Raw genomic sequence first — 22,500 nt, 5'->3', positions numbered from 1 at the left:
TCCCCTCCCCCCCCCCCCACGAGAAGGACACCCTAAATTCCGGAAGAAGAAGACAGCAACACCAATAAACAAACAAATAAATAAATAAATAAAATAAAATTGTTAAAAAAATGATTTTTCCACTGTTCGCGACGAAGGAAACGGGTCTCAGTTAGCTACGAGAGAAGGCAAGGGCTCTCCGAATTCCACCGGCTTTCGGGGGAAGACAACAGCTCTCAAGGCCTCTTCAGGGCCGAGGGCGCGGCGGGAGAAGGAGGAGGAGGGGGGGGTGGAGGGCGAAAGAGCGGACGAGGAGGGAGGGAGAGAGAGAGAGGGAGGGAGGGAGAGAGAGGGAGGGAGGGAGGGAGAGAAAGAGAGGGAGGGAGAGAAAGAGAGGGAGGGAGAGAAAGAGAGGGTGGGAGAGAGAGAGAGCGAGAGAGAGAAAGAGAGGGAGGGAGAGAGAGAGAGCGAGAGAGAGAAAGAGAAGGAGGGAGAGAAAGAGAAGGAGGGAGAGAAAGAGAGGGAGCGAGAGAAAGAGAGGGAGGGAGAGAAAGAGAAGGTGGGAGAGAAAGAGAGATGGGGCAAGAGATGGGAGAGAAAGAGAGGAAGCAAAGAGGGGGGGAAGGGAATGGAGTGAGGGTGGAATAGAGAGAGAGGTTGAGGGAGGGTGGAAAAGAGGGAGATGAAAGTAGAAAAGAAGGAGAGAGAAATAGAGAGGAATGAAGAGAGAAAAGCAAATACACAGAGACGGAATAAGAAAGAAAGAGAAGTCGAGAAACGGAGAGAATACGTGTTTAACTTTTTTTTCAAGGGCGTGTGACTAAGTATCTATGTACGCCTTCTATGTGCACGTCCGCACGTGTGTACGTGCGGACTACAAAAGTGAAGGGTAAGAGGAGAGACGAGGGAAGGGGAGTGAAAAGAGAATCAGAGAGAGAGAGAGAGAGATGAGAATCGGAGAGAGAGAGAGACAGAGAGAGCGAGAGCAGCCCTCAGAGGAAGGGCGCGCGGCCCTCGAGTCAACAGCGCTCGGAGTTACGCTGTTCTGTAAATTTTTAATTAGCGCAGAACCCCGGGAGATGCCGGTTTCCGCGGGGGGAAAGGGGGGTTACTTGCTTTCTCTCTCTCCCCCCCCGAGCTCCTCTCTCCCCTCCTCATCTCTCCATCTCTCTTCTCTCTCCCCCTTTTCCTCCCCCCCCCCCCCCTCCCCCCCTCCCCCCCTCCCCCCCTCATCTCCCCTCTTCTCCCTTTTCTCCCCTCCTCTCCCCCCTACCGCTCATCTCTCTCCTCCGTCTCCCTAAACCCCAACCTCCTCCCTCACCTCCCTCCCATCCCTCTTCCTCCCACCACCCCTCGCAACTACGCCCCCTTCTCTCTGCTCTCCCCCCTCTCCCCGTCTCCCCATAAATCCCCCTTCACTTCAACTCCCCTCTTCCACCCTCTCTCCCTCCCACCTCCTCCCCCTTTCCTCACCTCCATCCCCACCCCCGTCACACTCAAACCCCTCTCTCGCCCTCACCCTCACCGCTCCCCTCCCGCGTTCTCCCCCAATCCTTCCTCCTCCTCCCAACTCCCCTCCGCTCCTCTCCCACCTCCTCCCTCATTCCTCTCCGGCTCTATCCCCCTCAATCTGGGGCTCCTCGGCACCTCTCCTCCCCTCCCTCCTCCTCCCTCCCTTTCCCCCCCCTCATTTCTCTCCTCCTCTCTCGCCCGTCTCTGTCCCCAAACTTCCCCAAAACGCGTAAGCCCCCCCTGTCGCTCCTCTCTTCCCTCGACCCTCCCCTCTGCTCTCCTTCCCCCTCCCCTCTCCCAAGCTCTTCTTCTCCCCCTTTTCGCCTCGCTCCTCTCGTCTCATCGCGCTTTTCGTCTCCGTCTCGTGCGCCCCCTCGGGCTTTTGTCCTCTTTTATCTATCTATCTTTTCTATCTATCTATAGCAAGCTATCATTTCTGTCTATCTCTCGCTGACCCCACCCTCCCCCCCCCCCCCCCTCTCTTCTCCTCATCTACTATCTATCTTATTTTAATCTACCCCCTATCCCCCTCCCCCCTCCTCCCCCTATCTATCTAGCTACTATCTATAAAATATAATATCTGTCTATCCCCTCTCCTAAAATCACTCTACCCTCACTCACTATCGGTCTCTCTCTCTCTCTCTCGTCTCTCTCTCTCTCCTCCCCTCTCCGCTCTCTCTCTCTCAGACAGACAGACGGGCACACAGACTGATAGACAGACAGAGACAGACAAACAAGCAGATACACAGGCAGACAGAGAAACGGAGAGAGAGATAGAGACAGCGATAGAAAGAGAGGCAATGATGATCCAGCTTCCCCTACCCCCTACCCCCTCCCTCCCCCCTCCCCCCCCTCCCCCCCCCTCCCCCACTCCCCATCGTCCGAGGTCGCGGTCGTATCGCGAGCGGGAAAGAGAGGGAGGAAAGTGCTGTGTGTATTAAAGGTGAGAGGAAGACGGGACGAGAGAGGGAAGAGGGATAAAAAGGAGGGGGAGAAGAGAGAGAGAAGAAGAGAGAAGGGGATGGGGAAGGGAAGAGGGAGAGAGGAGAGAGAAGGGAGGGGGGAGAGCAAGAGAGAGAAGAGAAGAGAGAGAGAGGAGGAGGAGGGGGGGAGAGGAGGGAAGAGAGAGCAAGAGAGAGAAAGGGGGAAGTGGGGGGGAGGGGGGAGAGGAGGAGAGAAAGGAGAAGAGAGAGAGAGAAGGGGAGGGGGGGAGAGGGGAGAGGAGAGGAAGAGAGAGAGAGAGAGAGAGGAGAGATGGGAGGGGTGGGGGAGAAGAGGAGACGAGGAGAGAGAGAGAGGAGAGAAAGAAGAGAGAGAGAAGAGAGGGTATGCAGTGGGGACGGGAAGAGAGGAAGAGATAGAGAGAGGAGAGAGAGGACGGGGTGGTAAAAGGAGAGAGATTGGCAAAAGACAGTATAGAGAAGAGAGAGACAGACAAAAGAGAAATAAAGAGAAATCCCCCCCCCCCCCTTTCCAAGATACGAGAACGAAGGGAGAAACACAAAGAGCAAGGCATTGAAGTCGATAAGGCGGCCGCCACTAAAAGAGCAATCGACTTCATATCAGTCGGAATGAAAGACCGTCCACCGAGTGAACCGGGAGATGTCGCCTCTCGGGATTTCCTCTTCATCCCTCTCTCTCTCTTCTTTCTTTCTTTCTTTCTCTGCTCTCTGCTATTTCGCCTCTCTCTCTCTCTCTCTCTCTCATCTCTCTTCTCTCTATCTCGTCTCATCATTAGAACGCTCTCCTCCATCACTCTGTCTCTCTCTCCCTCTCTCTCTCTCTCGTCCTCTCTCTCTTCTCAATTCGTCCTCTCTCTCTTCGTCGCTTTTACCTCTCAAAACTCTTTTTCTCTCTCCTCTCTCCAATCTTTTTTCTCTCTCCTCTCTCTCATCATCCCTCTCCTCTCCTCGGACTCTCCGCTCGCCTCTCTCATTCCACTCCTATCAGTCCCTCATCTCTCTCATCCCCTCAGCGCTCTCTCACCTCTCATCCAAGCTATCTCCTCATCACCTCTCGCATCCGCCCTCCGTTCTCCTCTCTCGTCCCTCTCACTCTCATCTTCTCTCCTCTCGCCTCAATCCCAACCCTCTCTCTATCGCCTCATCTCTCTCTCTCCTCGCCTCTCTCTCGCTCACGCCCTCCCTCTCTCGCGCTCCCTCTCTCTCCCGTTCTCTCGTCCTCCCCCAGCCTCTCTCTCTCCCTCTCTCTCATCCTCGCCTCACAGGCTCTCTGCCTTTTCATCTCATCCTCCCATCCTCTCTCTCCTCTTCACTCTCTCCGTCCATACATAACTTACCAAAATGATAAAAGGAAAGAATTTTTTTAAAAAATTTTAAAAAACTGTATTCAATCAACAACATCATAAACGTTGTACATAATACTGAAGCAAGCACACAGAAGCAAATAACCAAACACCCACTCAAGCAAAAGAAAACACCAAAAAGGTATAAATGGCAGGAGACGAAAATATAAAAAACGGAACTATCGAAGCATCAGACGTAATAAAGAAGGGACTAATCGACAGAATGCGAAGTTATAATCCCTAATCTCCCCCCACCCTCACCGCTCCTGAGAAAGAGAGGGAAAAGAAAACGGGATCCTTCTGAGCTGATCCGAATGGACATCTAGAGAAGTGACGAAGGATGGTAGGGGGGGGGGGGGGGGGGGGGGGGGGGGGGGGGGGGGGGGGGGGGGGAGTACGGAGGAGGCAGGAACACAGAGGGGGGGGGGGGGGAGGGGGGTGCACTGAGCCCGGGAGGGAGGCAGGAACAGGAGGGGCAAAAGGAAGGAACAGGGAAAGAAAGGGTACAGAGCAGGGTTCGGAGATGAATGGACGAAAGGGGAAGGAGGGGGGGGGGGGGGGGGGGGGGGGGGGGGGGGTGGGGGGGGGGGGGGGGTGGGGGGGGGGGGGGGTGGGGGGGGGGGGGGGGGGGGGGGGGGGGGGGGAGGGCAGCGTGCGAAGATGAGGTGGCCCGCGCTTTGGGCGTCGCGGCCGCTGGCCGCCCTCCCCTTCCCCGTGTCGTCATTCCCGCCGGGCCCGTGGCGGCCGGCTGGGCTGGCCCCATGCTTGTCGTCCGCGGTCTAATCACGGGCGCGGCTAGCTGTTCCGCGGGGTGCGCCCCGGGCCCCCTCCCCTCCTGGCTGCTTCCCGCGCCGCTTTTTCCGTCGCGGCGCTGACGCTTGTCTCTTTCCCCCTTTCTGCGGGTGGTCCGCTCCGCTTGTCAACCTGGTCCGCTAGGGTAGCGCGCGATGGGCACGGCCGGGGTAGTAGGGTGCCACTGGCGCGGCCTCGCTCGCGCGGGTGTATCCACGGGAGCGCGGGGATGGGCCCGGGGGGCTTGTTCCAGCCCCCGGCGGTGGTGGGGGGCCAGGTTGGTGTGGGCTCAGCGAGCGCGCCCGCGGCCTCTCTTCCGGCTCGGGGGCGGCCTGTCCTTTCCCTCCTTTTTTTCGCTTGTGCTTCTTCCTCCCCCCTCCTCCCCTTTCTCTTCTCCCGCTTCCGCTTGCTCCTCATGTGCCCTTTGCCTCCTGTTCCTTCCCCCTGCTGCTCGCCCTGTCCCTTGTTCCCCCCGTGCTGGTTGTCGCTTACTCTCCACTACCCCCTCACACCCCTACTGTTCGCGTCGTTGCCGGTCTTGTTCCTCTTGTTTGATCTTGTTTTGGTCCCACTGAGTTTCCAACCCCTGCCTACCCTACTCCCCTCAGTCCCCGGTTCGTCCGGTTGGCGTCGTTTTTGGGGGGGGGGGCGGTTTTGACTCCTCCCACCCCATCCACCAGGCGGGTTCCACTCGGCCCCCCCCTCCCTTGGACGTGTCTCTTTTTATTTTTTGGTTGGTTTTTTCTTTTTCCGTTGCTCGTTTCTTTGCGGTGACTTCTTCAATCCCCCACCCTCCCTCCCATCGGCAGCTGGATTCGACCCGATGGCTTGGGCCGGGATGGGCCTGCTCCTTGGCCGTTGCTCGTGGGCGCCAGGGTCTTCCAGGCTGTTGGGGCCCGGGCTGGCGGACCGTTCGTGGGGGGGCCGGGTCCCTGGCTTGGGCCGTGGTTGGTGGGATGCCGCGCTTCCTGGGGACCGGCTGTGGACGGTTCGGCACGGGCAGGGCGGGGGGGGGCTCTCGGCTCCGCCCCTGCGGGTTATCGGCGTAGTACCCTCATGCCGGTATGCGGGCGAGGTTCCTGGTGCTTCCCCCACAGATCGGGGCCCCCGGCCCTGCCCGGGTACCCCCGGGAACGGGCGGGTAGGGGGGGGGGTGGGGGGGGGGGGGGGGGGGGGGGGGGGGTGGGGGGGGGTGTGGAGAGGGTCCCTCCTCCGGGACCTACGACGGAGGTGCGAGGGAAGCGCCGGGGACGGCGGACCACCGGAAGTCTGTAGTGGGGTTCCCCCACGGGGTGGCTGGGGGGGCCATTCTATCGTCGCCCCCGCGCGCCGTGCAAACTGTCGTATCTCTAGAGGCGTCTATTTTTTGTCTATCTGTCTATCCTTCTGTCTGTCTGTCTGTCTGCCTCTTTGTCTATCTACCCATATCTCTCTTTCTCTTTTTCTCCCTATCTCTGATTATTTTTATTTATCATGTTTATCATTGTAGTAGTAGCGAAATTAAATAATAATCATTATTAATATTATTATTGTTATTGTAACTATTATTATTATCATTATTATTATATTATTATCTTCATTACTATTATCTCTCTCTCTCTCTATCTATCTATCTATCTATCTATCTATCTATCTATCTATCTATCTCTCTCTCCCTCCCTCCAAGGCAAGATTTATAGCTTAATAATACTTATTCTTGTATTATTAATATCTATATTCATTTACATCGATTTATAGATTTTTTTTTCTCACACACCATTGGCGGTATCTTTTGAAATACTTGATAGTGTGTAATTTTTGTAGCGTTAGATATGTGAAAGTCAATTCGCGTATTACGATGATCTACATTTACGTAAACTAATCTATTTACGTCTTTCCTAATACTGAATGCATTTTCTTTCCTAATATTGTAAGCCTTTTCTCCCTTATTACCACATACATGTTCTTGCCTAATACTAAAAGTACTTTCTTCCCTAATAAGAAATGCATTTCCTTCCCTAATAATAAAAGCATTTTCTTCCCTAAAACTGCATACAGTTCATCCCCATATACTTCCCATCCCTAATATTAAATCTATTTTCCTCCTTTTTCCTCCAGGGCGAGATCTGTGGGTGCTGGTGGTGTCCGCATCGCCGTACGAGCACATCGTGGGCCAACCCAATGTCAAGTACGTAGCCAATATGCACGGAAACGAAGCGGTTGGCCGAGAAATGCTCCTGCACTTGGTAGAGGTGAGACAATATATTTGTTTATTTATTTATCTATTTATTTATTCACTACTGCAGTCATTTGTTTGTATTATTTGTCGTTTAATATTTCTTGTTTTTTTGTTTTTTTATATAGATCTTTTTGCGTGCGTGAAGTGTTATGTCTTCTTTTATTAACCTTTTAAGTCCATTTTAGATGATTAGTTGATTCTGTTTGATATATTTTTTTTTTCTCTTGTATTTTCTGTTAATTTATTTAACTAATTATTAATATTGTTGACTGTTCATTGACTACAAATTAATTTTCCTGAATATTTATCGACCATCAATTTATTTTACCGAAAATCTATATAAATTGTTCACGGACTTTACTGCCTAATTAATGACTTTATGAATTAATTAACTGAATATTTATCAATTATCAATTTACTTAACCGAATCTCTATAGCCTGTTTACGAAATTTATTTCCCAATTAATGACTTTGCTGCCCTATTAATGACTTCATTCCCTTGTTAAGGACTTTGCTACTTAATTAATACTTTGCTGCCCAGTTAATGACTTTATTCCCTAATTAATAACTTTACTGCCCAATTAATTATTCTACTTCCAAATCGATAACTTTACTGTCTAATGAATGACTTTACATCCTTATTAATGATTTACTGCCTAATGAATGACTTTACTCCCTAACTAATGACCCTGCTGCCCAATTAACGACTCCACTGACTAACGACTCACCCCCCCGCCCTTCTCCCTCCCCCGCAGTACCTGGCGAAGAGCTACCACACGGACGAGTACGTGCGGTGGCTGCTGGACAACACCCGCATCCACATCCTGCCCTCGATGAATCCGGATGGCTTCGAGGTGGCGAGGGAAGGCACGTGCCAGGGGGGGCAGGGAAGGTGAGTGAGAGGGGCAGGGACGGGGAGGGACGGGGATAGGGAGAGAGAGGGGGAGAGGGAGAGAGAGAGAGAGAGGGAAGAGAGAGGGGAGAGAGAGAGAGATTGAGAGAGAGCAAGAGAGAGAGAGAGAGAAACATATAAAGAGAGAGAGAGAGAGAGAGAGAGAGAGAGAGAGCAAGAGAGAGAGAGAGAGAGAGAGAGAGATAGAGAGCGAGAGAGAGAGAGAGAGAGAGATAAAGAGAGAGAGAGAGAGAGAGAGAGAGAGAGAGAGAGAGAGAGAGAGAGAAAGATATAAAGAGAGAGAAAGATAGAAAGATATAAAGAGAGAGCGAGAGAGAGAGAGAGAGAGAGGGAAGAGGGGGGGGGGGGTGAGAGAGACAGAGAGAATGAGAGATAAAGAGAGAGAGAGAGAGAGACGTCCATAACGTAAGTTAGGGTATACTTTGAAGCGCTATTGATACTTTTCCGATAGGGAGATGGTACTGATATAGCATCGTAAAAACACAACAGTAGTTTCTGTTTAGTTGTTCGTTTATTCACGAACCTTTCGGTCACAGACGCAAACTTCTGCCCAGGTTAACGTCTATATGTACGTGGAGTGCCTGGTTCGTCCTCAATGCCCAGTCCACATAACCCAATACGAAGGTGCCTAGCTCGTACTAAGAGCGAAATGCCAAATACACAGTTTCTTTCTCTGTTCCATAACCACGTACCGAGGACCCAGTACCCAGTACCAAGAAGCCCCCCCCCCCCCTTACCAATTACCCAAGCAACAAGCCCACCAAGTGCCCAATACCCATAATTCCATACCCGACGCGAGCCCCCCACATCCCCAAGTACCCACTCACCCCCGCCCCCGCCCTCTCCCGCAGGTACAACTCCCGCGGCTTCGACCTGAACCGCAACTTCCCCGACTACTTCAAGCAGAACAACAAGCGGTCGCAGCCGGAGGCCGAGGCCGTGAAGCAGTGGGTGTCCAAGATCCAGTTCGTGCTGTCGGCCAACCTGCACGGCGGCGCCCTCGTGGCCTCCTACCCCTTCGACAACTCGCCCAACACCAGTGAGTCGAGGCCGCGCTTCACGTACCCATTCTTCTTCTTTTTTTTCTTTTTTTTCTCTCTTTTTTTTTTTTTCTTCTTCTTCTTCTGTTTGATTGTTTTGTCATTTTTTGTTTTCGTTTTGTTTTGTTGGTTTGTTTTTCTCTTTTTAGTTTGTTTTATTTTTTGTTTGTTTTGTTCTTGTTTTCTATTCGATAATTCGCCCAACATGAGGGATATTTTGGGGGCGTTGTTTTGTTTGTTTGTTTTTTGTTATTAATTTACTCATATTTGACATAGTTATTCCTTATTCTTTAATTTTTTTTTATTTATTTTTTTTATTTCAGTTATGTTATGGGTTTATTCACTTTCTTTATTTATCCATTAGATCATTATTCTTGGGGATTTTTTCTTTTCTCTTTTTTCGTTTTAGTCTTTTCTTTCGTTTTAATATCGTAAGGATATTACAATTATATTTTTGGTAAAATTCCAAGATTATGTACATTCTCAGGAGTAAGTCTTGTTTTGTGCTAAAGATTTTTTAATATAGTTTTTTTTTTTCTTTTTTCTTGAATATAGTTAAGGGAGGTTTAGATACTAATCCATTTGTTGTGATTTAAGATATATTCACATACTGTTTTGTTAATGTTTTTTCAGTCTGTATATTTCTCAATTTTGAGATGGCTGAGGCTGTTCTTTACTGAAGAGTCTTTTTTCCTGTTCTTATTACTAAGATCATTAGGCACCAAATATTGGTGGTATTATCTGGTATAGGATTGTTTTGCTGTAGTTTTTTTTTTTTTTTTTGAGAAGAAGTTCCTTTCATAGTTGACATTATGAAGATATATGAGGGTAATTGATACAGGGTAGTTATATCGCTATAGCTGAATTATAAGTCTTTATTAATAATGGATGTAAATTTATTTCTATATTTTAAGTGATTTCTTTTGTAGTGTTCACATTTCTGAAGCAGAAAAGAATTCTCTTATCATTCAGTCTCTCAACACCTGCAAGATTGTGCAAGATTTGCCCAACTAAATAATCCTTCCATAGTGTTCCTCTCACTTCTGCTGAATCAGGAGTCAGCCTTTTAACACACAGTTTCAGTGCCATTTTTCTTAAAAGATTATACCTCTTATTGTACATTTATCCTCTAAAATATTCAGGAGTCGTTGCTATGCACTTCATAGCAGATAGCAAGGGAGAGGACTGTAGCATCATTGTGATTTCTTGTGTGGAGGAGAAGACAGTAGTTTGTGTGAGGGTTCTGCTGTGTAACCATGTTCTGGACAGACAGCCTGTAACACTACTAACATGATTCTTTGTCCTGTACTGCCCGTAGTCAAGAACTGCGACTTGAAGCCATTGTGTGCAGGTATTTTATCCCATGTGTAAGATGACTCTGCATCACCAAGTTATCATATATATACATACATATATATATATATATTCCGTAGGCCCAAATCAAGCCTGTAGCACTGAGGGTTGAATTCCCTAAGCAACAGATTTATATTTATTTCAACTTTTGATCTGAATTATTTATATATATTTTTTTTTTTTTTTTTTGTAAATAATGTGTATGTCAATAAAAATAACAATTCTATTTTGGGCACACTCCCTTTTGTTATTTATATATTTATTTATTATTATTATTATCATCATTGTTATTATTATTTTGGTTTGAACCAAGTGGTTTATAGTTCCTGCATGTATTTCGTAGACTGACAGGCTGCAATAAGGAAAAGATCCATTAGGACTCCATAAAAAAAAAAAATAACACTCACATTTCGAGTCACAAGCTGGATTATTATACATTATTTTCCCTTCCGTGCGATGGAAAAAAAGAAAGAAAAAAAAACGGAAAATATTACATCATGAAAAGACTTTTTTAGAAAAAGAAATATGAGAGTATGCGAAGGCGGGAAGACAGACTCGATTTTCTCTTCATATTTCTTTTCTCGATTTTTCAACGGAAGAGGGAGGATTAAGACGGAAAGAAGAAGAAAGAAATAATAGATAAAAAAAAAAGAAGATAATTGAAATGAAAGATTACATCCTTGCGTTTTATTTTCATTTTTTATTAACAAACAGTTTCTCCTTTATCTATTTATCAATCTGTTTATTCATTTGTCTTCTAATCAGCGATAGCCAGTAATGTTAATACTTGGCCAGAAACAAGAAAGGGACGAAAAGGAGAGAGAGAGAGAGAGAGAGAGAGAGAGAGAGAGAGAGAGAGAGAGAGAGAGAGAGAGAGAGAGAGAGAGAGAGAGAGAGAGAGAACATGAAAGGTTAATGCTATTATTGTTATTATTATCATTATCATTATTATTATTTCATTGTCATAGTTATTATCATTATTGCTATTATTATTAGTATTACTATTATTGTTATTATTAGAATTATTATTATCATTATCATCATCATCATTGTCGTTATTATTGCATATATATAGTCATATATACCCATAAAACTGTAATAATGACAATGATAATGGTGCTAATTATACCAATAGTGATAATGATATTTATGATAATAATAATAAAAATAATGATAATGTTAATGATGATAATCATAATAATGATAATGATAAAGATAAAAATGATACTGATAATGGATGTCGATTGCCTTTATGACAGTTAAAAAATATAATTATGGTATTCATAATCAGCGAGAGACGTATAAATAGTTTTATATCATCTGGTTTAAAATCGAGAGAGGAAAGGCGGCATTTTTAACCTTAGTCAAATGTCTACCAAGTCTATTGCGATCGTCTGTAAAAAAAAAAAAAAAAATAATATAAAAAAATGTAAAATATATGCAAAGAAAATTAAGTATATAGTTACAAGTTCAAGAGTAAACAAAAGCGCGTTAGGATTTTCTAAAACAGAATTTAAAAATAAATGAGCGAATGTCGTAGCAATATACATTGTGAATAATGTGTCGACTGGAAATTTTAGTGGACCGAATTATGCCAAAAACGATTTTGATAGTCTAACGAATGGAACTAAAAGAAAAGAAAAAGGAGAAAGAGGGAGAGAGGGAGAGAGAGAGAGAGAGAGAAAGAGAGCGACTGGCCATCTTATACTGTTTTAGCATAAGTCTTAATTACGAGAAAAATAGATCATACTAAATTTGAAAGAGATCATGTTGAGAGAAAAGTTCCTGAATAACGATAAGCAAACACGACTACAAGCTTAATACAAAAAGGGAAAACTAAACCAGGATGATACTATGATGAGAAACCAGAGAGCGACTGTGGGGAAATAGCTGTTTTCTATTAAAGAAGAAAAAGAAAACGAGAAAGAGAAAAAGAGAGTGTAATTTGAAACCCTGTTGAGGAAGAGAGGTTATACACGAGAAAGAAAAAAAAAGCGAAAAAGAAAGCAGTTGCAATTTTCTGTTTAAAAAAGAGGGGGAGAGAGAGAAAAAAAAAGAGTCTTAAGATCTATTTTGAAACTCTGTTGAGAAAGCGAGGAAATATACAGAAAAAAGCAATAAGATAAATATTAGTAATACTTTCTGTTAGAAATACGAGAGAGAGAGAGAGAGATAGAGTTTTGAGATCTTTTTGAGAAAGCGAAGACAGTAATAGAGTTATTAGCAGTAATACTCATTTTCATATTAAAAACGAAAAGAAAAGAAAACCAATCGAGAAAGAGAGAGAATGTTGAGAGCCTTTTGAAGCCCTTGTTAAGAGTCCATCCAGTGAGTCTTTGGCCCCCACGTTCCAGCTCACGATTGGCTGCTTCTTCTCCGATTGCTAAAGTCGACCAATGGCGAAGCAGATAGAGAGGAGGTTGATTTTCGAAGCGGTGAGTGCGCGGGCTCGTCCTCCAGGCTGAGGAGGAGGACGAGGAGGAGGCCTCGTGCTGGTGGTGGTGGTGGTGGTGGCCTCTAGATAGTTTCTTTCCGTTTTGTTCCTTTGGTTTCCTTTTGGCTTGCGTTTTTTTTATTTTTCTTCTTCTTTTTGCTTGATGAGGGACACGTAGAATTTTGTTGTTGTTATTTTCTTCATAAAAGTACATGTCCAAAGTTTTATATCTAAAAGAAAAAAAAAATACAAATCCTAATAATCAAACTCACTTTCAAAGCTTAAAAAACAGAGAGAGAAAAGAAATCCCCCTTCATGTTTCTTTGCCGATGCCCCCTTCCCGACCGCCCCCTCCCAGCAGCCTTGGCTCGGAGCGGCGCCCCTTTTCAAAGCTGTCGTTTTAGCGTGTGGATTCTGCGGCCGCTGCGTGCGCTTTCGTGTCCCGCTGTTAGAGTGCTTGAGAGTTAGTCAAGTGTTGTGTTTTATGAACGTAACGTAGATTATATGATTTATTTATTTGTTTACTTGAGTCGTTGTTCTACAGTCACCGTCGACTTCGATGGATGAGGTCGTGTGTCTTTTTTTTATTTTTAGGTTTAACAAGATTGTTTAAACTCGCGTGTGATAAGACTCGTAATGAAAATCTGTGACTAAATATGAAATAAAACCCCAAACTAATTAAAAAGGGAAAGAACGACGTTAGGTCATATCCTTAAAGCAAGACGTCGCTCTAAGAATGACTTAAATATATGACACTGAAATAAAACAAAATGATATACATAAAAAGCAAAGAAATAAATCCGTGACACTTGGAGTATCTAAAAGAGTTGCATGAATACCTGGAGTACAGTGCAATTTACATTTACAAGTGTAAACCGCAAGTGTTCTTTTACGCCTGTGTGTTTTGGTATTCACATAGTCAACTTCTGTCCAGCTCAATGTATCTCTGTTATTGGAGTCTGTCTACTCGTATACACACATATCTATCGAGGGATTCATAAACACATTCAAACACACTTGTTTTAGTTCCTGGGTACGATTGTCCATGCCTGTGTAAGTAGCTACGTGTGTATACATTGGCGTGTTCGGGCAGAGGTATCATTTCACTTTTCTTTTCTTTTTTTTTGTATTTACCACAACAAGCTGGTAAATATTGGATAATCCACAGATAATGCAAATAACGGTATATCTTTACGAATGTATACCTTTGCCTAAATACACGCGTGTATGTATATACTATTAAATATATATATAGTGAAGACAGTATAACGTGTGTATACTTGTATCCAGCTATACGAGTGTATGCTTGTGTGCCCAATTATGTAGTCTGTTTTCATTTCTGAAACCCGTGTATACCCAGTATGTGTAGTTGCGTGTGCCCAGCTCTGCGTGTGCCAAAGTGTGCTCTGTAGGACGCATGGTTTGTGGCGTTGCACTTGTGTGGTAGTTCCTGTGGCTTCGTTTGTGCCGTTGTTTGCTTTCGTTGTGCGTTGTGTGATGTTGTTTGTGACCGCTTTGAGTTCCGTAATTCTTTCCTTTTGTAAATTGGATTCGTTGTTTTTGTTGGTGTTTTTTGAGAGCTTGCACGTCGTTTAGACCATGATATACTGTACATTGCTGATCTCGGATTTCTGATTCCCCTAAATTAGTGTTATCTTAATGTTGATCAAATATATTAAAATGTGTGAAAACTGCATATATATTGAAGTTGAATTAATGATCGTTCTTCTTATTCTATCCACAACATTTTCACAACACTCAGCAACTTCTTGTAAATGCGTACATATAACAATATCCTTGACTTCCATCATCATTTTATGAACACAGACATAATGCCATTAATCATTTTCTCTTAATTTTCCCACATTTCGCAGTTATTATTTTTCATAAAGGTAGATAAAGATTCATTTCTGTCTGAACTGAAATTCATGAAAAAATTAGACAGTATCATTTCCCATTTTATCTAAATTATCATTCTACCTACATGTCTTTCTTATCAGTTCATACGTTTTTTTTCTAAATCTGCGAGGACGCACAATATTTCTTCTTCTTTCCTTCACTTGAAGCGCCATGGATTCAGTTTCTCATTTCTTTTTCTCTTTTTACACATGTTTTATACATTCCTTCCGAGCCGGTCATGGCCCCTGGCGCTTAAATCCACGGGATTCATGCGCCCGATTTCACTTATTTTTCTTGATTACTGTCATGGTCAACCGTGATTTATTTACAAGGATTTTTAACTTTGCTTTACTTTTTCTTACCAAGGTTCATTTAAAAAAACGGAGCACAATCAACATACTTATTCATTATTACCATTCATGATATTCATACAGCTTCATTCAGCACATGACTTTTGAATGTAGTACACACTATTTTACCGTTTATATTTATTTTATTTATATTTATCTTATTTTCACTTCCACTTCTTCATTTATTCACAGATTCATTCAGTACACACTATTCCATCCCTGTGCTGTTCATATATTTCATATTTTTGTTCTTGTCTGTGTCAATTCATTTGTTGAATCCCATTCATCTCAACTTCTTATAAATGACACACCATGACGTCATAGGAGCACTGTCATACTCACACATCAATGCATGACATGACTCTAAGACATAAACTGTATTTACTGCATTTACGCTCACCTGACACGGAAGGTTGTCTTTTAAAGTTCAGTTTAAAAACACGTCAATAAATGCATTTTATTAAGAAATTCAACAAGCGAAATATGCCAAATAAACATTAAATTTAAACCAGTCAGAAGATGGTCATTGCGCATTGAGGTCTAGTTACTATACCAAGATAGCGTAAATGTAGCAACACAATCTCACGCTGTCTTCTTGAACGCCTTTCCCACCCTCATGAACACGCCGAGAGACCACAAGCAGACAGAAACACAGACAAGACACACGTGTACACCCACCACTCCCCTCTTCCTCTCCCTCTCTCTTCCTCTCTCCTCCTCCAAGCCATTCCTCCAACATTAACGTATTTCCTCCCAACAGTCTTCCAACAGTTCACCTCCACGCCTTCGCTCACGCCTGACGACGACGTCTTCAAGCACATCGCCAGCCTCTACGCCTTCAACCACGCCACGATGCACCTGGGCCTCCCGTGCAAGCCGGGCGCGCCCACCTTCGCCAACGGCACCACCAACGGAGCCGCCTGGTACCCGCTCACTGGTGGGTCGCCTTCCATCCGTTTTGTTGCTGGGGTTTTTGTTATCTTTTGATTTGTCTGTTTATTGTTGCTTAAGGAATTATATCTTTATTATTATTGTTGTTGTCTATTTTTATTATTATTGTTGTCTATTTTTATTATTATTGTTGTCTATTTTTGTTATTATTATTGTTATTATTTATATTTATATTTACATTTACATGCGCGTGTGACGTGTGTGGTTGGAGTTATAGTTGTTTTCGTGTGTATATAAGTCGGTTTTTGTTGTTGTTTCTGTGTGTGTCTTGTTTTATATATGCTCGTGTGTGCACGCGTTTATGTTTTATTTTTCGAGATTGTGTGTCTGTTTGGCTGTTGTCAGGGTTGTGTTCTGTGTGGATATGTGCGTCATTGTTTTATATGTACCTGTGTGTAAGTTTTATTGTGTTCGTGCGTGTTTATGTACGCGTATTGTATTCTCGTTGGTCAGAATTTGATTAGTGGAGAAAAGCTTAATGTAGTTATTAATGTTACTAGTTATTGCTGTAAAAAAAAAAAACTTAATAAGAGAGTATCTAAAAAGAGTTTGATGTTTAATTAAAGGACTATCAGTTTCAAGGAAACTTTGCGAGAAATATTGCTATCCAACTCTCTTTAGAAAAGTGAAAAAGTTGAAAAATGTCTCTCAAACTTTGCCTACATTGATTAAAGTTGGGACGATTTTGTTTTTCTTTTTTCTTCTTATGTTGCATTTTTTCTAGATTTACCTCCACCCCCCCCCCCCCCCCCCGCTCCTCTTCATCACCACCTCCCTTTAATACCTACTTCGTCATCTCTCATCTTCGTCATATATATATATATATATATATATATATATATATATATATATTTATATATAAATATATATTTATATATATATATATATATATATATATATTTATATATATATATATATTTATATATATATATATTTATATATATATATATATATATATATATATGTATATGTGTGTGTGTGTGTGTGTGTGTGTATATATATATATATATATATATATATATATATATATATATTTATATATGTATATATATATATATATATATATCGCTCGCTCTCGCTCTCTTTCTCTGTCTCTCAGTCCCTTCCTACCTGTCCCTCTCTCCCTCACATCTTTTTACTTCGCCCTTTCTTCTTCCTTTCCGCTTCCTCTTCCTCCATCTCCCTCCTTTCTTTCCTCTCTCTGCCTCCCGCCCCGTCCCTTTTATCCCCCCCCCCCCTTATTACCTCTCCTTCTCCCTTCCTATTCCCCCATCCCCTCCCCTGATCCCCTCCCCTGCACCATAGCAAACGAATCACATAATGTTGCCTTTCCCGTTGCAGGTGGCATGCAAGACTACAACTACGTCTGGCACGGTTGCATGGACATCACCATCGAAATGTCATGTTGCAAATACCCCCCCGCTGATGATCTGCCCAAATTCTGGGAGGACAACAAGAAGGTTGGTTGCACGATGGGCAATGTTGCATAGAATTAGGCTTAACTGTAATGGTTGCAGAATGGTTGTTGTTGCAAATGGTTAGGTTTGAATTTGATTGTGAGTTCATATTAAGTATCATTAAAACGGTCATATTTACAAAATAAAGTATATCTGCTGCAGATGTGAATAAAAACATCTGAATTAGTTACAACTGCATAATCTTAAAGGCGTTGCAATTGCGAATAAGAATTAAGATTATTGCAAACGGTTAATGCAATGTCTTCGGCGTGAAAAGATTTCGCCTGCACGCAGTGAAGTCCGAAAGCGTGGTTGCATTAATGGTGACGTTTTGATGGTTGACTCCTCAGCGCTGCCATGTATTTGTTTCTCTCTTTCTTTTTTATAAATTACGAAACAGAGGGACATTTCATCCGCTTTGTATTTCTGTGGAAATGCAGATAACTATGATTGTATTTTGCTTGTAGATGATTTGTATTTGTAGCATATTTGTTTGATTATGTGTCACATTTTCCACTATTTTCCCGCAGGTAGGAAATACATTTTTATGGTTTGTTCTTAATGTCGAATCTTTTGAAAATCAAGATTCATTGATCTCAGAATATTCCAAAATGTCAATCAATAACTTAATTCTGCCATGTTCACTATATATATATTTCATATGATTTTACTATATATATTTTATTCAATTTCTATCAAATATATTTCATTTATACTTGCCAATTCCTTACATTTCTTCATGATATCGTTATATAGTCATTAATGGATCTTCTTTGCATCTCACTTTATTTCCCTCAAACACTGGTCGTTATTTTTTCAGCGTTAATTCCTTATAACAATTTAGGTTCAATTTTCTACCATTTCTATCTTGTCACTCTTTAAATTTCATGTAGTCTTATTTTGTCACTGAGGTTAGAGTGAGACATCAGAGTGAGGTGAACGTAAAGTAAAAATCCGTTATATCGAGACAGTTTTTATATTCACGTTATCCCTTCATTATATCATATTCCCGTTATATTTCTTTGGTAATTCGCGTGTATAAGGGAGTCTCAGATCAATTAAATCAAGTATAGAGTGAATATATGTTATAGATGGCGGTTTAGATTGACAAAATATTCAGTAAACGTTTTATCGAACAAGTGGTCTGGGACCCACCTTTGACTTCCATAATCCTCTTCCCGGGACTTTAGTCAGGGACCTCGGCCTCATGACTCCCGACCCTCACGATTCAGCTCACACTCATAAAGCTTCTTTGCTCTTCTCTTTCAAAGTCGTTGTATCCTCATTTCACTCTGTCCGTCTCTCCACTTCTTCCTCCCAAGCCACAGGAAAATGCTTGTGAGGAACCGAGCTCACCCACACTCATTTGTTGTAATTTCCTAATGCGAAGTTAAATTTTAATTTCCCTATATATGTGAGTCTCTCTCCATGCCGTCCCATTTCCTTTCGCCTTCTCTGTTGTATATAGCTCCTCGCATTCCATCTACCCCTTTCCTTCCTCCCTCCCTGTTATGTATCCACACCAGTCTCTCATTCCCTTCCCCTCCTCGCTCTCCATTTTGTACCCCAGCCTCGCATTCCCCTTCGCCCGTTTCCTCCTCCCTCTTTATCCCGCACTGCATTCCCTCATTCCGTCTCCCTTTCTCCCGCCAGGCCCTAGTGAGGTACCTGGGCGAAGTGCACCGCGGCGTCCGGGGCTTCGTGAAGGACGAGCGCAACGCCCCCGTGGAGGGCGCCTCGCTCAAGATCAAGGGGCGCGACGTCGGCTTCCAGACCACCAAGTACGGGGAGTACTGGCGCGTCCTGCTGCCCGGCCGCTACGCCATCGAGGTACGAGGCCGGCCTGTGCCCCGAGCCGCCTTCCCTGCTCATTTGATTTGTTTGTTAGGTTATCGAGGGGAAGATTGGCCATTGGTTGGCCGTGTATCTGTCACTCATTTTATTGTATATTTGTCTCTCCGTCTACTTTGCCGCTGCACGACGGGGGCGGGAAGGGCTTTCCGTCCTCCTGTTCTTTTCGGGTTATAATGTTTGTTCTGTTTATCAGTTTATCGCGGGGGATGAGGGGGGAGGGGATGATCGTTTAGCGGTGTATTTGTCGGTCATTTTATTTGTCTGTCATCCGTATGCCTCGCCGGCCGATGCGCCATGAGGTATGAGGGGGAGGGGGGGAGGGGGGTAAAGGGTGCGTCTGTTTATTCATTAGCAGTATGTCTGACTTTGATGATAATTATTATCATTAATATTATTATTATTTCTTCTATTATTTTCATTATTTTCATATCCATAATCATCTTTATCCTTGTTGCTAGTAAAACCATCATCATAATCACTATTCTTATGTTATTATCATCATTATCGTCACTGTAATAATTCCAGGTGTACGCTGAAGGTTTCGAACCCAGGGAAGAAGAGTTCGAGGTTATTGAGACGAATCCAACCCTGCTGAACCTCACCTTATACAAAGCTGTGGTATGTACGGGGATTTCTGGCGCTTATAGTTCCAGTTGGGATTTCGTCGGGAGGGTCAGTTAGGGCCAGGGTGTTTCCTCGTGGTTTTATGTCATTCGGGATCTTTGCTCTAAGTCAGGGAGTATGTTTGAGATTATATGCATATGAGTATATATGCATGTGTGTGTGTAAATATACATATGTGTTTATATATGTATGTATATATATACATATATATACACATATATTTTTATATATACGCGTGTGTATGTATATGTATATATATGTGTATATATATGTATATATATACATACATATATGTATGTATATATGTATATATGTATGTATATGTGTGTGTGTGTGTGTATATATGTATATATATATATATATATATATATATATATATATATATATATATATATATATTCATATACGCATATATGTATATATGAGTGTGTGTGTATATATATATGTATATATGTACATATGTCTATATATACATATATATATATATATATATATATATATTTATACATTCATATGTATATGTGTATGTATGTATGTATGACTATATATGAGTATATATATATATATATATATATATATATATATATATATATATATATATATATAAATTCATATATACGACGTATATAGATAAGCTTCTGTTTCAGAGATTTTAATATAACTGACAGGTTTTTAAAAAACGCGAAATATCAGCGTCTCAGTTTGCATGAATGAGGCAAAATGCGACCAGACAGGTCAGCTGGTGAGCATCCTCCACCACAACAAACTGCCGTTTTTCCTTCTTAGTCTGAGAGTTATTAACGAACGCTCCCAAGTCCCAAGTTAGATCGTCAGTACATGTGTTCAACATGTTAAGCAGAAGGAGGGGAATTTTGCCCGGACTCGCTAGTAAAAAGTTGGTGAAGGATGCTTCCAGCCACTCTTAATATAGGCAGAAGGTCTTAGCAAATCTAGAAAGCATTAGTGCATGACTTCATCTCATTTCACTCACACCATTAACTTAGAAGAGAGGGAAATGCAAGCCAGCAATAAAAGGGGTTTATCACAGGGGATATTAATTTGGTGTTTGTCTCGGTTCCCACTGAAAGCATGAAAGCGTTAGCTGTAGAGGTGACCACACGCTGAATCTGACCCATTTTGTTGTCTTCATACTAGCACTTATTTTGACGTTATGTTTTGTTGTTATTATCATTATTGTTATCGTTATTATTACTGTTATGATTATTTTATTATTATTTTTATTTTATTTTTGTATTATTATTATAGTTATTTATTATTATTATTATTATCATCCTTATTATCATTATTGTTATTATTATTATTAGCATTATTAGCATCATTATTACTACTATTATTATTATTAGCATTATCATCATCATCTTTATTATCATTATTTGTCTATCTAGGCGATTTGAACTATCAGCTGATTGGTTCAAATAAAAAACAATTTTGAAATCTGGTAACTTCCATCGTCTCGTATCACATCCAATCTGACTATTTTAGGTAGATTTATATCACTATGTTTTCAGCGAATTATATAACTAACCCTTTTGCACTTTGCAGTATGCCATACTCATATGCATTATATTTTCATCAGACATAAGTACATGCTTTAACCGATGAATTTCTTTTTTTTATCAAATTCATTCCCAATCACCTATTTCAGTGTGATCGTTCCATTTTGAAATCCATCACTCTTCAGTTAATCACTCACCCAATCTAATGACGTGTTTTGATAATCCCTTATCCAGACGAATCATTTTCATCCTCTCTAATCATTTTATTTCTGTTTATATCTTTTCTTCTTCAAACTATCACCCACATCCAATCTATTGATTATGATTCGAATCGTATTCCTAACCATCGGCATTTAATCATTTCAATTGAATTTAAATTTTCCAGTTAACATCTAATGAATGTTTTTTTTTTTTTTTTTTTTTTTTTTTATCGCTCCATCTTCAACCGATCACTTCTATCCGATCTACTGATTACAATTCGAATCGTCTAATCACCTCAGCCCAATCGAATCGTTCTCCTTGGACTTCCATCGCCCCAATCACGCATTCCATCGAGTCATTACGATTCAAATCACATCCACCCATCGTTGTCTAATCTCTTCAGCCCGATCTAATCATTCTATTGTAGCCTGGGCCCAATCACCAATACAATCTATTGATTATACTTCGAATCGCTCCCATCCATCGTCATCTAATCACTTCAACTCAATCCGTGGCCCAATCACGCATCCCAGCGACTGATTATACTTCGAATCGCTCCCATCCATCGTCATCTAATCAATTCAACCCAATCTACTCATTCTGTTTGACCTTGGCCCCAATCGCTAATTCAATCCACTGATTATCATTCGAATCCATCCATCAGTCATCCTCTACTCACCTCAGCCCAATCTGCTCATTCTCTCCGGGCTCCAATCGCCCCAATCACGCACCCATCTCGCCCCTGCTAATCGGATGTGACCTTTGACCTCGGCCGACCTTCTCCCCGTAGCCCGGCCCGACAGCCCTGCCCTCGCGGCCGGAGCAACAGGCGCCCGAGACCACAGCCGGGGTACGACAGCCTCTCACGTCCTCCCGCTCTGCTTCTCTCGCCTCTTCCTCCTCTCGCCCTTCTTCGTCTTCGTCTTCTTCGTCCTCTCAACCCTCTTCTTCGTCTTCTTCGTCCTCTCACCTCTCTTCTTCTTCTTCTTCGTCCTCGTCTTCTTCCTCTTCCGCCTCTCTCCTCCTCCCTCTGGCCTTCGCGAATGCTGGTTCTTTACCTCCTCCTCCTTCTTATTCTCACTTTTATTCCTCTTCATCGCC

General features: G+C 42.8%; 1 protein-coding gene across 4 annotated transcripts in view; it reads left to right on the top strand.

Moving 5' to 3' along the window:
- The window catches only part of LOC125038708 (carboxypeptidase M-like), a 52,754-nt gene that overhangs the window by 19,754 nt on the left and 10,500 nt on the right, over positions 1-22,500 (top strand). For 2 of the 4 annotated variants that reach the window (XR_007116069.1, XM_047632277.1), the window contains exons 4-12: positions 6,686-6,819; positions 7,562-7,698; positions 8,571-8,758; positions 10,078-10,110; positions 15,556-15,732; positions 17,088-17,206; positions 18,857-19,033; positions 19,583-19,675; positions 22,190-22,249. Coding sequence is in view for 3 of the 4 variants with exons in the window: in XM_047632277.1 (XP_047488233.1) it covers positions 6,686-6,819; positions 7,562-7,698; positions 8,571-8,758; positions 10,078-10,110; positions 15,556-15,732; positions 17,088-17,206; positions 18,857-19,033; positions 19,583-19,675; positions 22,190-22,249 (1,118 nt within the window). In the remaining variant the exon portion in view is untranslated. The remainder of the gene's footprint in view (positions 1-6,685; positions 6,820-7,561; positions 7,699-8,570; positions 8,759-10,077; positions 10,111-15,555; positions 15,733-17,087; positions 17,207-18,856; positions 19,034-19,582; positions 19,676-22,189; positions 22,250-22,500) is intronic. The other 2 variants (XM_047632278.1, XM_047632279.1) reach the window with 2 other exon arrangements.

This window comes from Penaeus chinensis, chromosome 25 (assembly GCF_019202785.1).
Source record: "Penaeus chinensis breed Huanghai No. 1 chromosome 25, ASM1920278v2, whole genome shotgun sequence".
NCBI classification, from domain to species: domain Eukaryota; kingdom Metazoa; phylum Arthropoda; class Malacostraca; order Decapoda; family Penaeidae; genus Penaeus; species Penaeus chinensis.
This window is presented reverse-complemented; position numbering and strand designations above follow the sequence as displayed.